The sequence below is a fragment of the Periplaneta americana genome, chromosome 10, assembly GCF_040183065.1.
Source record: "Periplaneta americana isolate PAMFEO1 chromosome 10, P.americana_PAMFEO1_priV1, whole genome shotgun sequence".
Lineage (NCBI taxonomy): Eukaryota > Metazoa > Arthropoda > Insecta > Blattodea > Blattidae > Periplaneta > Periplaneta americana.
Window position 1 is genome coordinate 74,112,440 of NC_091126.1, and position 14,262 is coordinate 74,126,701.

A 14,262-nucleotide genomic window follows, 5' to 3' on the forward strand; every position below is an offset into this window, starting at 1 on the left:
CAGAAACAAGACATGTGGGCATGAGACTAACATAAAGTGTGGCACAATTGCACGTGATAGATATCTGTAACTTTCAAGGCGGTCGATGTTTCTGTCTTGCGCTGTCTGAAGATACAGAACATGTTCACAAAATGTGTATGACAAATATTTTAATGATTTTCTGCTGGACCTTTTAGAAGTGCAAGTTTCGACAAAGACTTTTTCTGAATATTTAAATTCTAATGTAGGTAGACGACCTGCAGAAGGTGAGTTGGACCACATTGATACTTATAAGTGATAATTATTTATAAACTCTTCATATCAGTATTGGATCATAGGACAATCCTGTGGTCTTAAGTCTTAGTTCATTGAGAAAGATCCACAAGGTTAGGAAAGAAAGGTTCATGGCACAATGGGACACTCAACTGTACAAAATCTACAATTTTGAATGTCAGTAAGAAATGTGGTTTATTATTTGGTTTTGATGTGACCTAACACCTGAAAACTCCTTTGTTGTAACTAAATGCTTAATTGTAACTATTATGATTGATCCAAATTTAGTTTGCGGAAGTTCTGATAAATGTATTGAATTTTGGGATGATAGTTGATATTTGAATTCTGTCTTAACAGTAAAATGTAGTATTAAAGATTACAAATATCCATTTTGCCTTTCATTGTCTCTCAATTATGAAAACATGGTAATAGTAATGTAAAATAAGAAAGAATGCACGAGGTTTTTATGGATAGACGATAATACTATACATTTTCTGTGTTAGTTTCAAAGTTACATGAATTGGTTCAGATCTTTGTATTGGTGATTCATATTCTTTAGGTTTCTTAATGTTGTACATTGTAAAAATGTATCTTTGTCATCAGGAAATGACTAACTTAAAAATGTGATTGAAGTAGAATTATCTATAAACTTAAAAGTATAATGCAGTTTAATATCGGCTTCAATAGCTACAGATTCGGTATACTCTTATGGTAACATATGACAGACTTGAGTGCATTGTTTGTTCAGTTCTTCTGTGTTTTCCTGTTATATCAGATGTCTTAGATAGGGAAATATTTTGCCGACTTCGTCACGGCCTTGTTGGTGGCAGAAAGCATTGCACTTTTCCGTGGTTAAGCAGTTGCCGTCTTTGTGGACACAAACACCTGCACTCAGTTTATTTTACATAAGAGTCTTGAAATGCTATTCTTCTGCTAAGATACATACCTGACGATGTTTAAAAATGTTGGTAGCAACACGGCAAACTTCTTGTTCTGTGGTGTTGGTAAATTCTGTACGACTTTTTTCTAATCATCTAGCATATGTGGATTGTTGGCATACACTTTCTCTTTCAATATCCCACATAAATAGAAATTACAAGGATTTAAATGGGATTAATTTCCGAACTCTAGTATCTATTGTTTTGGCTATTAACATACCAGCTAAGAAGAAACCAGATTAGTTACTAAAACACCAGTTCTTGGTCAACAATTCCATTATGTAGTGATGGTTGGAAACATGTGCAATATTTTAATCTTGTTCCTACACCTACTGGCATAAGGTGCCAAACCATGGCTGTTTTGTACAGCCTCAATTTTAACAGTTTTTGTTGCCATGCTAACATAGGAATAAACTTTCTCGGTTTATCTTCTAAGTAGGATTATCTCGTCCAATTTGTTTTCAGTAAGAACATTGTGTTCAATTCTCTTTCTATTCAGCAATGGTCCCGTTACACAATGTTTCGCCACTCTAATTTGTAAATCATAAGACCTGCGAAGTATCAGGGAATTTGGAAATTATCTATGAAAGTGTCTTTGACATCATCTCCAATTTTCATGTTCAGCAGAAGTATCATATATGAATACATGCTGTTCAACTGAATACATGTTATCACAACAGAGACAATGAAACTACTGTGCAAGCACATCTTGATGGCAGCGGGAATAAGTGTTTGTTAGTATGCATGAGTCATGTCACAACTGTGCAGTATCGCATTTTTCTTCACCCATGTTCTCATGTGTCAAACACCCCTTTAAGCTTTATTTATTTTTTCTCTGCTGAAAAAATGAATTACAATCTTCTAAATATTGTATATGTGTTGGGAATTCACTGTATGTGTTCCTATCTTATATTGTTACTGGCAGTGTACAATGACTTTGAATCATTTTACAGCGGGAAATCAGAGTAGCAGGAGATAAAACATTTAGGTTCACATTGTACTTTCATTTAAGACTTGTGTTAGCATTCATTCCTTTTGTGCTGATAGATGTGCCCAATTATTACAGAACTCATTCACTATGCCATGCTAGTCGTACTGCTTTATTTATATGCTTTTGTCATATGAACACACAAGATAATTATTTGCCATAATTTCATATAATACTGTTTTGGCATACAAACTATTTTTATCCAAGTGACGTAATACTTCAGTTTTCAGGATTCACCCATCAAATGGAGGGCGTGCTTCAACTTCTTTATTGCTATGAGTTAATTTGACTCGTGTTCTGCCGTCATCTGTGGTGCCCTTTTCATGTTTGTAGATTCCTTGGTTTTTAATTCTGTATTTATATCCTTTGTGCTTTGTTTGTATTCATGTCCTTTCTCAGCCCGTTTTTAAATACTTTTATATTGTTGCCTCTACATCAGCTCTGGGCACAATGGGGAAGTGGAACAGAACTCTGAAACCCCCGCCCATGTCCTTTTCGCTTACACTTCCTTATAAACAAACGCACAGTAGACACTATGCATCAGTGATGGATTTCAGGTGACCAGCGAGAGCTGGAAGTTCGTAAAAGCTATGATGCCTGCCTTATAAAATGCGTCACTGAGCAGTCCTTACCTTCCTGCCTACTCGTTTCAGTCGGGGAACGTGGAATGGGGAGTTTAGGAGAAATCTGCAGTGACTCAGTTGAGTTATTATTGCCCAGGCCTGCTCTGCATTACCATTTTTGGTTTATGATTTTAAATTTTGAATGAATAATTCTCTTAGTGACGAAATAATAATAATAATAATAATATTTTTGTAATTATGTATTTAAAATTAATTCTATGGACGAAAAGGCAGAATGAATTTTGATCAATGCAAATGAAAATAATTAAATTTCCATAGTGTCTAAATATGTAATTTAATCACCTCAAGAGCAATCTTTAGTTATTTCCAAATAGTTCTTTATTGATTAGAGAATTTGTCTGATTATCATTAAGACTGCATACTGGACTATGCAAAGCAAACAAAACATATTGCTGAATATTTAAGGTTAGGTTTGAGTACTTGAATGTGCGATTTTATTTTTTTTTTTCACTAATTTTATTCTGGGAATTGTGTAACTTAACAGTACCCCGGTGTAATGTTTTTTGTGAAGCATTGTGAAATTTTCTTATGGCCCCTGATAGCTTTACAACATGCACTACCATGAACGGAGAGTAAGAATAAGTTCTGAAACAAACCATACCTTACACTTGGAGACTTTTATAGGTACAATACCTCCTCTTGCGTGCAATGCAGTGCTTCAGTTTTTCGGATTCATTTATGTTCAAGATTAAAAGGTTAACATTTTTATAAAATGTTGGCAATTTAAGGACTGTGATTGGACATACATTTGGATAACATGAAAGAATATGGAAAACATATAGGAGACCAGTCATTGTTACATCACATTAATGAAATTTCATGTTCTTTATACTGCTGATGTGTCAGTTTTCTTACTAGAGTACAACATTACTGAGCAGTTGGCATTAGTAGGTCCATGAAGCAGATATTGCAGTTAAATTGAGTTAGCTTTCAGTCTCTCATTTTCTATTAATCTCTTCAATCAATATTTTGTGGATGCCTGTGGTAGGTAGAGTGGCAAACATTTAGAAATTCAGTTCATCTGACGAAAATGTAACATCTGCATTATATAGCATGACAATGTGTTATGCAACTTAAACTAGAAAACAGTAATTTCATTCAACTCTCTTACACCAATGGTATTGCAATTAAGAGCCTGTAGGAATCAAGTATTTTTTGTGTGTTAAGTGTCTGTGAGCGCGTGTTAAATTAATTAAAAACAAGATAACTTTAATGGACTTTAGAGTTCCTTTTAGTGATATACCCCTCAAAATAATTATTTAAGCCAATTTGTAATGGATTAGCCCTACTGTTTAAGTGGGAGCAGTAAATATTGTACTTATCCCACCTTACATTGTCACTTGAATTCGTTTAAAATAGGTGTCATATGGATGGCTAAAAGTAAAATATGTTGTAAATAGAGACCTACAATTAATGTTAGAGAAAAATACACAGATTTCACAGTCATATTAACTGTCAAATTATTACTATAGTATGAATTCATTGAAGTGTAAATGTGGACGGGAAATATAATCTTTAAAAAATTTAATAGTCATGTTTGTAGGAGCCAATAAGCTGAATAATGAAATTGATATGTTAAGTTCATTCCCGATAACAGCTGGGAGGATCATCGTGCTAACCACATGATACCTCCATTCCGATAGGATGATCGTCCACCTCTGCTTCGGCATGTTGGCGTGAGGCCAGCAGCCGGCTGGTCGGTCTAGGCCCTTCACAGGCTGTAGCGCCATGGATTATTAAGTTTATTGCCATCTTTGAGCTTATCTTAATACACTGAGAATTATAGTCCCATTTTAATACATTATAACAATGCTAGATGAACGTTTTCAGCATTAAAAATGCCATCATCAGATCATGAGGTTAGAATATGATATGATAAGTATCAAAATATGAACACTTAACATTTGTGAAATACAAAAATTTTACATATGCCAGTTATTAAAATAATAAATTGGCAGTATATACAATTAATGATAAAACTAATATTTGATATTACAACACGGTGCGTGATGCATTGAAACAAGTATTGTATGTTGTAATCTTCATCGTGAGATGATACAAGGTCTTGCTCGAGTGGCATTTTAATTCCGAAAACGTTCATCTAGCATTGTTATGATGTATTAAAATGGGAATATAATTCTCAGTGTATTAAGATAAACTAAAAAAGACAGCAGTAAACTTAACATATCAAATTTCAATTTCAATAATCTTTAAAGATTTATTAGTAATTTTATTAAACTTTACTGTAATATAAAATGTTGTATTTATAAAAGAGAAGGAGAAACAGAAAAGTTTAACTTTATAATAAGTGTTACTGACATTGAGTTGTCCTCAAATGCCATGAAAATCTGGAAAAGTATTATAAACCACTATTAGGGTTAGACATGCACTTTTGGCAACTTGTTATATAAGGAAAATATTTCAACTTCTGGATGATTCATTTGCTGGCATACATGTTGCAATTTACTTTCACAATGCTAAATATTATATTTCTGCTGTAAATCACTATGCTGGACATTACTGCAAATTAAAACACTTGTATAAACACTGCTTTTGTTGTTGCAATGTACAGTAAGACACATTGTTTTTAAATGAAGTCTAATAATTGCAGGAAATGAATGTAATGTGATCAAAGTATATCATATTGTGGCCATTAAAATACCATGATTTTCTTGTATGCCTAGCTAGTTGGATTATTAAAGATCAATGATGATACTTCGTAATTCAGTCTTCAGGATTTTGTTAATGTCTATTTGCTTTTAAGTTAGTAGGTGTATTATATACGTTGTTGAATGTGCAGTAGAATACAGCTAAAACTATGAGAGATTTATCGACAATTGAGAGAAGAGATTTATAAATCATAGTTCTTGTCTTACGAAGCTGGGATCATAAAAGAAATGACCGAAATAATTCATCTGTGGTGGCTCCCAGTGTTGCCATACCTACTGATTAAGCAGGAGATTTCCTGTTTTTCCATTGAATCTACTGCTCTACTTGTTTCTTTGTCAAAAGTCCGAATTTCTCCTTCGTTTTTGGCATGCTGCAGTCACTTAGTTCTATGCTCGGATTTTCAATTTATTAGATATTATATTATGTCACCATGTCATACTTTTGCATCTTATACACAAGTCAAACAATATTTTCATTTGTCCCCCAACGAGCTAGAAGTAAGGATATTCTTCTAGCTCGTTGTGTCTCCCTGCTTATAATGCGTCCCCACAATGATGCTTAAAGATGCAAGAACACGTGAAACAGTGAGAGAGTGAAGTGTAGGTAATGGTATTTTGTGTTACATATCGTGCACAGTGATCTTTTAAAATGAGTGAAAATGTCCCAGCAAGAAAGAAAAAAGTAAATACTCCTTCCCAGAATTATAAATCAGAGTGGGAAAATTATGAACAGTTTAAAGGGTAGTTATGCAAAAACGGGAAAAGGAATAATTTTTCGTCTATTATAATCGCAGCTGATGCAGTACTGTCTTTAATATCATCTTTAAAATAAATCTCTTTCTATCGAAAGTAGTTTAATATACAAAATAACTCCTGATTAATATATTTTAATGGGAAACATTGTCAGCGAGACATTACTGTGTAAAAACAAAATTGCATGTCTTACTTACATATGCTGAATAAAGATGACAGTAGTAATATTTAGCTAAATTGTTCCATTTCATTGGTTAGGGATGTGCTATATAGTAATAAAACAGTATCATCATTCTTACAGTAGACACTGTTTTGTAATTATGAGAAGAGAAAATTAATGTTTAATTAATCTACTGTAATCTCCTGTTTTTTTTCGATGGTTTTTTCTTGATATTCGTGAATAGGTTGTGGCAACACTGGTGGCTCCATTGGCATTATGGCACCTTTCTGGAAATACATATCTTTCAGAATAGTGATGAACATATGTAAGTTGAATACCAGTACTACAGGCAACAATGAAGTGCTCCGTTACTTTCTTATTAACGGTAATGTAAATCAATATTCAGAATCTTTAGACAGCAGTAATAATTGAAAATTGACATTAAAAATTCATATTTCACTTTTTAAGTCAGCAAATTGATGTTCTTATTTACAATAATAATTAAGCATATGTGAAGGTGTTCTTTTGTCTTCCTATTGAGCTGACTTTGCAGGTTTTCTGTTAAGGGGAAACTGTGCCATGAATGAAGCTCCCCTACATTGCCAAATATTGCATGTATATTCCAAAACATAAAAAATAAGAAAAGAAAAGCATATTAAAATCCATACAGTCAGTATGAAACTACGGTATTCATAAACCAGCGCAGGCAGTACATCAGAATCAAATTCTGGGTCAGAGATCTTTAAACCCTTTAAGTGTTGACAGTCATTTCTTTATGAGGCTTTGGACTAATGTAATGCAATTAAATGTTGTTGGAAGGAATGAAAATAAAATTGCCTCTTAAATATTTATACTACATTCTAATGTTCTTTTCGAGAAATAATAACATGGTGTTCATACTAAATAATTAAGATTTTTAGTAATATTTTCTAAACATAACCTAAGTATTGTGCTTAAACAGTGACATAACATTTGTGTTGTATACTAATAAGCTATGAATACATGTTCATGATAATACAGTTGTGCAGTTTTATTGTATCTGTGTAATAATTATAGTGTAAATTGTAATATAAAATGGTTCTGGCATTTCTTATGGAAATAGTCACATTAATAATATTGAAATATTTTAGACTTAATGCAATGGAGTTTTGTATAACTGAGCACTAAATGAAAAAAGAAAAAGTGAGAAGGTACCCTAAATTCAATGACATTTATTTTTTTTATTTCCATAGAGAAAGTACTCTATACTTAATGAAAATGTATTTATTTCCAGAGAAAATGTGATATGTATTGGCCGAAGGAAGGGGTGGAGACTTACGGAGTTATACAAGTGAAACTGGTAAAGGAAGATGTGATGGCTACGTACACGGTTCGCACACTGCAGATACGACACCTTCGGGTGAGCAATAACAGATATATCCAAGTATATCTTCATTTTAACAATATTCTAATTAGAATTAAACTATGTTATTTTGTGTTATTAGAATCTGAACACTATGGCAAAGACTATCACAATTACCCTTTCTGTTTAAGTTTGTAATGTAGATAACAATTTCTATTTTTTTTTATTTTGTATTTGAATGTGACTTCTACTATTTTATATATAATTCAGATGTATAATTTAGTATTATTATTGTTATTATTTTTATTATTATTACATTATTATTGTTATTTTATTACTGCTGCTGCTGCTTTACAATATGGTAAATTTGAGGTGTCTCGATGAGTGAAAATCTGGATTTCATGGACTGAAAAGAAAATTCATATTCAGAGCAGTATTAGTTAACTGCATTGTGTGTTAGCAGCTTCTTGGGAATCCCATTTGAAATCCTGTCGAATCCAGATGAAATTTGTGGTGTACATAAAAAAGTGTGGCGACAAATTTTGTCGGGGTACACCTGTTTCCTTTTGCCAACATTACTTCATTCACTATCATCCATAAAATGAGATAGGCATAACTCTTCTGTCAGCCTAATGCGCACTTGCATTTGATGATTAATGGCAGGTGCATCAAATTACTCATTCGTGACTCACACTCATAGGCTTGGACCAGTTGGAATAGAGATAAGTTACACACACTAATCTAACAACAATTGAATAGCCGCCCAGAACAAGGTTGTAACCAGCAAATACGAAATTATTTAAAAAATGGGGAAAAACACATTGTACTGTACATACTTATAATTTTTTAGAGCAAGGTTGACAACCAGACATGTGTTCTGATTTGAATACGAGTACAAGCATTACACATAGTGCATCATTAATAACCATTATTCACGAAAAATTCAACTTATGAGAAATGAGGGTTACAACCTTATTCTGAGCTGCTATTCAAATTACTGATAATGACGAATGACCATTTCTTTTGCAAACTACCAATACCTTGTGCACCACATGATGGAAGTCCTGGAATTTCAACAAAAGCCATAAATAATACACTCACAGTTTTCCTCATGCTATATCTTGCAAGTGTGAGCACTCATATCGCCATAAAACTGAGAACTGTGACACATTTGTGGACAGTAATAATTTAATTAATTTATTGTATTTGTTTACTATGACGCAGTGTTGTCATGGTAATCTTTTTCTTGACCATATGCCCCACCCCATATTTTTCTCCATTGAAATAGGTATACAGTATTTGCTCTCCTCTCTCAACCCCTGCTTCCATCACTTAATTAATGTTTTTATGCCAAAGAAATAGTAAAGAAATTGTTTTGATTTATCTTTTAATTGTAAAATAAGATTGATTCGGTTAAGGCATACTTGTCTATATGGATCGTGGAGCTTGTATGTGCAGCATTACGGGTTTTTTCGAAATAGCCTTTCGGTATTTCTCCAAAAAAGCTACACCAAAGAAAACACAATTTTACATTGTTTCACTGGCTTCTGTGAGATGCATATAGCGATAAACATGTGATTTTGGTTTGCACCCATAAATACTTTCAACATAAAAATTGTTTAACACTTAGTACCGGTACGGCATATTCTAATGCACTGTTGAGGCTCCCCTCCCCCCCTTGTTACAAATATGACACTCATTAGGTCCAGAACACAATGCTAGGGAAACGGACCTTTTTCCTAGTAATTCTTCCTGGACCTCTCGCAAGTTATGTTGGGGGGTTACAACAGTGCAGTAGAATAAGCAGATAAGTAGCAAACGATCATCACACAGAAGCCAGTGAAGCAAAACAAAAGTATGCCTTCTTTGGTGTAGTTTTTTTGCAAAAATACCATTCTTTTATATATGGTTCTGGATTACAACACTATAGTGGTTGACCATTTATGTTTATGAACACCAAAGAAATGTTAGGAAGAGCAAGAGATGATCTAACATCAGTACAGATCACCATGTAAAAATATACATTTCTGTGTACAAGACTTAGACACTCATATGACATATGGTTCTGTATGGGCAAAATTTTTTCTTCCCCATATGATTCATTAAAAAATCCTAGGTTCCCATACATTGTATGGCCCCATGGCAGCACTGCTATGAAGTAACTGAGTGTCTATTGTGAAGTTTCAAATCTGGAACTTTCTATTTTCGTTAACGGTTTTTAATCAAATACCGGTAGTAATGTAATTGCTTTCCAAAATTTGTTGACACAATTCTGCAGTGTGGTATTGGTAGTATTCAAGGGATATCCACAAATAAAAGCCATCAGACATGTTAAAGAGGTATATATACATTATTTAAAGAAATGTTTCATTTGTGTAAGTGCTTAATATGTTACCGTAATTTTGACATCATGATGCTTAAGACAAAGTCACGAAGTTAGTAAATAGGCTATATGGATTGCATGACATGGCAATAATTGTTCAAGTGTGAAAAAGACGTACTGGTACAGTACCTAATTTGTTTTATTTAGGGGAGGACAGTATTTTAATTGGAAATATTGCAATGTTTGCATTATGAAATTGCTGCTACAATACAATAGTAGAATGCTTTGATCATGAAGAGAAACCTGTGGATGAGAGGACTGTCAGCGACCCCATGTCAGTTAATTTTGTCCCACTTATAGACCTACTATGTGAACAAAATTATTTTCTCTCCCTTAAAATTGGCAAGACGTTTATAGTATATCTGCCTGTAATATGTATTTGTACCAATTTTTCTTAACAGTATCTTAAAGTAATAGTAACAAGAAAACATAAAAAAGAGAGAATATTTAACTAGTGTATATAGTAGTGTATAGTTGTGCGTATAATCTGTCGCAACTGATAGACAAGATCAGTGGCACCAACTTATATGGCCCATGGGGCCCGAGCCCACCAAATAATTTGTCGTGTTATTATTATCGTTAATATTTATGAGGTTTATTTATTTTAACTTATACCTCAAGTGTTTAAGCTCACCCAATGTTTTCCAAAACTTGGCTCCACTGGACAAGATCCTTCATCAAGAAGACAAAATTCCTCATCAGGAAAACAAGATCCCTCATCAGGAATAGGACGCGTACAGTGGTCACACCATATATATCGCACAATAAAATATGGAATAGCATATAGACAGCATGGTATGCTAAGAACAAACCAAGAAAAGAATCTACAGCCATGCCCTGCAGTTCATGTCTACAAAATACCGATACCTAAATATAGTCTATATGACTCCAAACAATGCACCATTTGTAATGAAGGAAACTCAGGCATGAGTAAGGGTCACATTATACTGGGAAGCCAGAAGACTGATGTTATAAACCAGACCCGTGCATGATAGCGTTTTGTGGGCAAGTAGTTGACTGCCTTGAGTGACATCAGCTGTCATGAGACCAGTGCAGTGTTGGAGTTACAGTGTTAACTACTACATCAGTAACCTACAAGTGTAGAGAGAGAAAACATGTCTGAACCAAGTTCAAGTGATACGCAGAGATCTACCACGTCTACTTTTAAGTGTGATTGAGAAGAAATGTTCTTTATTGAATTTGAAGAAAGTGCAAAATATTTAATATCTACGAAGACTTTCAATCAGTTAAAGAAATTCAAAGAAGCACTGCAGAGGTTTAAATTAGCTTAAAATAAAAATTGGTCACAGCATCATAAGTAAAATTACCCCCTGAAAGAGGTGGAATTGGGATATTATCATCATCATCATCATCATCATCATCATCATCACTGTCATTATTACCCCTCAGCATATTTATTACATTTTAAATATATTTTGATTTTTAAAGACACACTGATGAACAGATATACAGCAAGCCATCTCAGTGACCGAATTTGTCAACATTTAGGAAGACCTCTCAAAAATGTAGATGACAGAGATAACATTAATGAATGCTTAATAATTTCTGCAGAAGAATTTTTCCCTAACCCAATGAAAATGTGTCAGTTCATTGCCATGTCACACAGCACTGTAAGATTTGGCAGTACCAGTAGCTATGTTTTGCTAAATAAATGTAAAAGTTGATTTATGACCAGATATATGCTTGAAATGTAATATTATTTTCATTAAGAATTTAGCATTAAAATGCATCACTATTTTGATCACATTGTAAGTGAGTGATAATATTTTTGTTACTGTATTATATTACTCATTGAATTTTAAAACACTTCATGTCATAAAATTCTACAATACACACCACTAATGCGGTAAACTTGCATCCCAGAACGGAACAGTGGACTCACCTTGCCAGCGGGGCAAAAGCATGTTTATACCAACAAAGTGTGCACAGGTCTGTTATAAACCAAGCAGCGTGGCATTAGATGACAACAGCAACAAAAGAACAACATTTGTTATACCAGTTATTTTCTAAGAAATGTTTTCCCAGACTGAAGAAGATTATAAAAACATTTGCATTTTCTAGTCGTCAATAATTGTTGGTCTACATTGGCAGTGTAAGTGGATTTACATTATATTTTGCCCCTCATATCTTCAGATCGAGTTGTTCTTTAATTTTATTCTGTGAACATGATGATTCTTCATTGTTGTACCTCTCAGTTTCTCAACCCTACTCTTTCCTAAATTTCTCTGTTTTGATGAGCTACACAGATTCCCCCCCTCCCCCGTAGGAAACCTAACATAGTCTTAAAAACACTTAGACTAGGTTGCGAAAACATATTTATTGGTTTCTCAACTCTTAGCAGTCCTGTAATTACTAATGTGGAATTGCAAGAATATCCACTAATTTTCATCGTTTGCTAAAGAGTTCTTTTAAATTACTGGTTTGATTTTGGTCCTCTAAGAAGTACATTAGGAAGCAGCAAATAGGATACCAGCTTCTGAAAGTAAAAAGTAAAGTCTATAAGATTTCAAGGTTACCTTAGCTAACAAATTGGCGTTTGAGCATGTGATGACATCATCACAAAGAATAAATTACAGTATATCATTGTAATCAGACACATGTGTGAAAATGGGGAACATTCTCTATGTAATATAATTTTTAAATAAATTTTATTATCCCTAATTATGGGGAAATATAAATACTCTGGTCAAAATATCTCCCTTTGCGGAAGATATATTTTATTTGTTCTTATGTGAGGCATCTGAAAACGGATGTGACGTTATAACATAAGATCTCTTTATATCGTACAGGCTGTGTTACTCTTCTAGCTGGCTCTGGTTAAGATTATGCTCGCTGTCACTTTCTGATTGCATTGTAAGTTGGATGACGATTGTTCTTTTTTTTTTTTTTTTTGTCTGACTCAAAGTGATGGTTGATGAAGGATTCAGAATGAGGAAATTCGATAATGTACCACATGTAAACATATAAATGGTAACTACTTTCATAAAATAGAATGTCTTCTTCATGTCTGCCGAAATTTGAGGTGTCAATGCCACAACCATTAATATTGATTAAGGATGTGATATGAGATTTATTTAAATACTTCTCTTTAATAATAAATGGTGTTCGTAGAGACAATTATGGACATGATGCTGTTGGATACGCTCCAGTTACAAATGACATGTGCACTGTGACGTGCAAAGTATCCCAAGCACAGGTGACAAGAGCAATTTATTATAGTACATTGGATAATGTACCACAATTCATATTTACTTGCTTATTAAACGACATCTCATGTAAGATCCCCTTACTGTAAGAGCAAAATTTAACATATGTATCCGCATATTAGACCCCTCTGACCTAAATATGTACAGTAAAAGATTCTAGATCAGCCATGGGCAAAATACTAGGATCCCCGAATCAGTTAAGATGCAACCCGCAAAGTCATTAAAGACTGGCGGTACGGAAACGAGCTCAGAGATGGAGAGGTGAACCAATAATGCGAGCAGTGGTGGATTGCGGATTCTTAGTTTGATTCAGTATTATCAGTCCATAATGTATTTATTATATCCATATTATGTTATGCTTGTAGAAATAGTAGCGTTCAATACTATTTACATTTCTTTCTCATTTGCCAACTTTTCATGAAAAAAAGGTTTATTTCAGTTACCATTGTTTTCAGTCGAGTCAATAATTGCTCGTCTCTCTGCAGTTTGATTTCACACATTACATTTTTCAAAATGAATACTGACACAAATAAGGAGATGCAAACATGGTCTCAATTTTAAGTGTAAATATTCTAATTTCCATATGCTTAACATGTGAAAGAGTTCAAATACATCGATACCTAGTTTACATTGATACAGTTGTTTAAAAAAATGTATCATTTTGTACGGATATCAATTCGAGCTGAAAATTAAACTTTTATTCACTTTCCAAGTTTCTGAAATTGACAAATCGATTTTTATAAGAACTCTGCCAGAAAGACTAAAATGTTGATACTAGTAAACCTGGGCTGTTTAATTCTTTTAAAATGATGTAGATATTCCTAACATTGCTTTCAGCTACTTTTGCCAAAGAAGTTTCAATGAATTCCCCATCACTGAATGGTTTTAGAGCTCAAGCAGTATCCA

At 33.5% G+C, this 14,262-nt stretch overlaps 1 protein-coding gene across 7 annotated transcripts in view; it reads left to right on the forward strand.

Moving 5' to 3' along the window:
* The window catches only part of Ptp99A (Protein tyrosine phosphatase 99A), a 1,121,389-nt gene that overhangs the window by 1,066,385 nt on the left and 40,742 nt on the right, over positions 1-14,262 (forward strand). For all 7 annotated transcript variants that reach the window (XM_069837673.1, XM_069837670.1, XM_069837672.1 and 4 more), the window contains one exon: positions 7,678-7,803. In XM_069837673.1, coding sequence (XP_069693774.1) covers positions 7,678-7,803 — 126 coding nt within the window. The remainder of the gene's footprint in view (positions 1-7,677; positions 7,804-14,262) is intronic.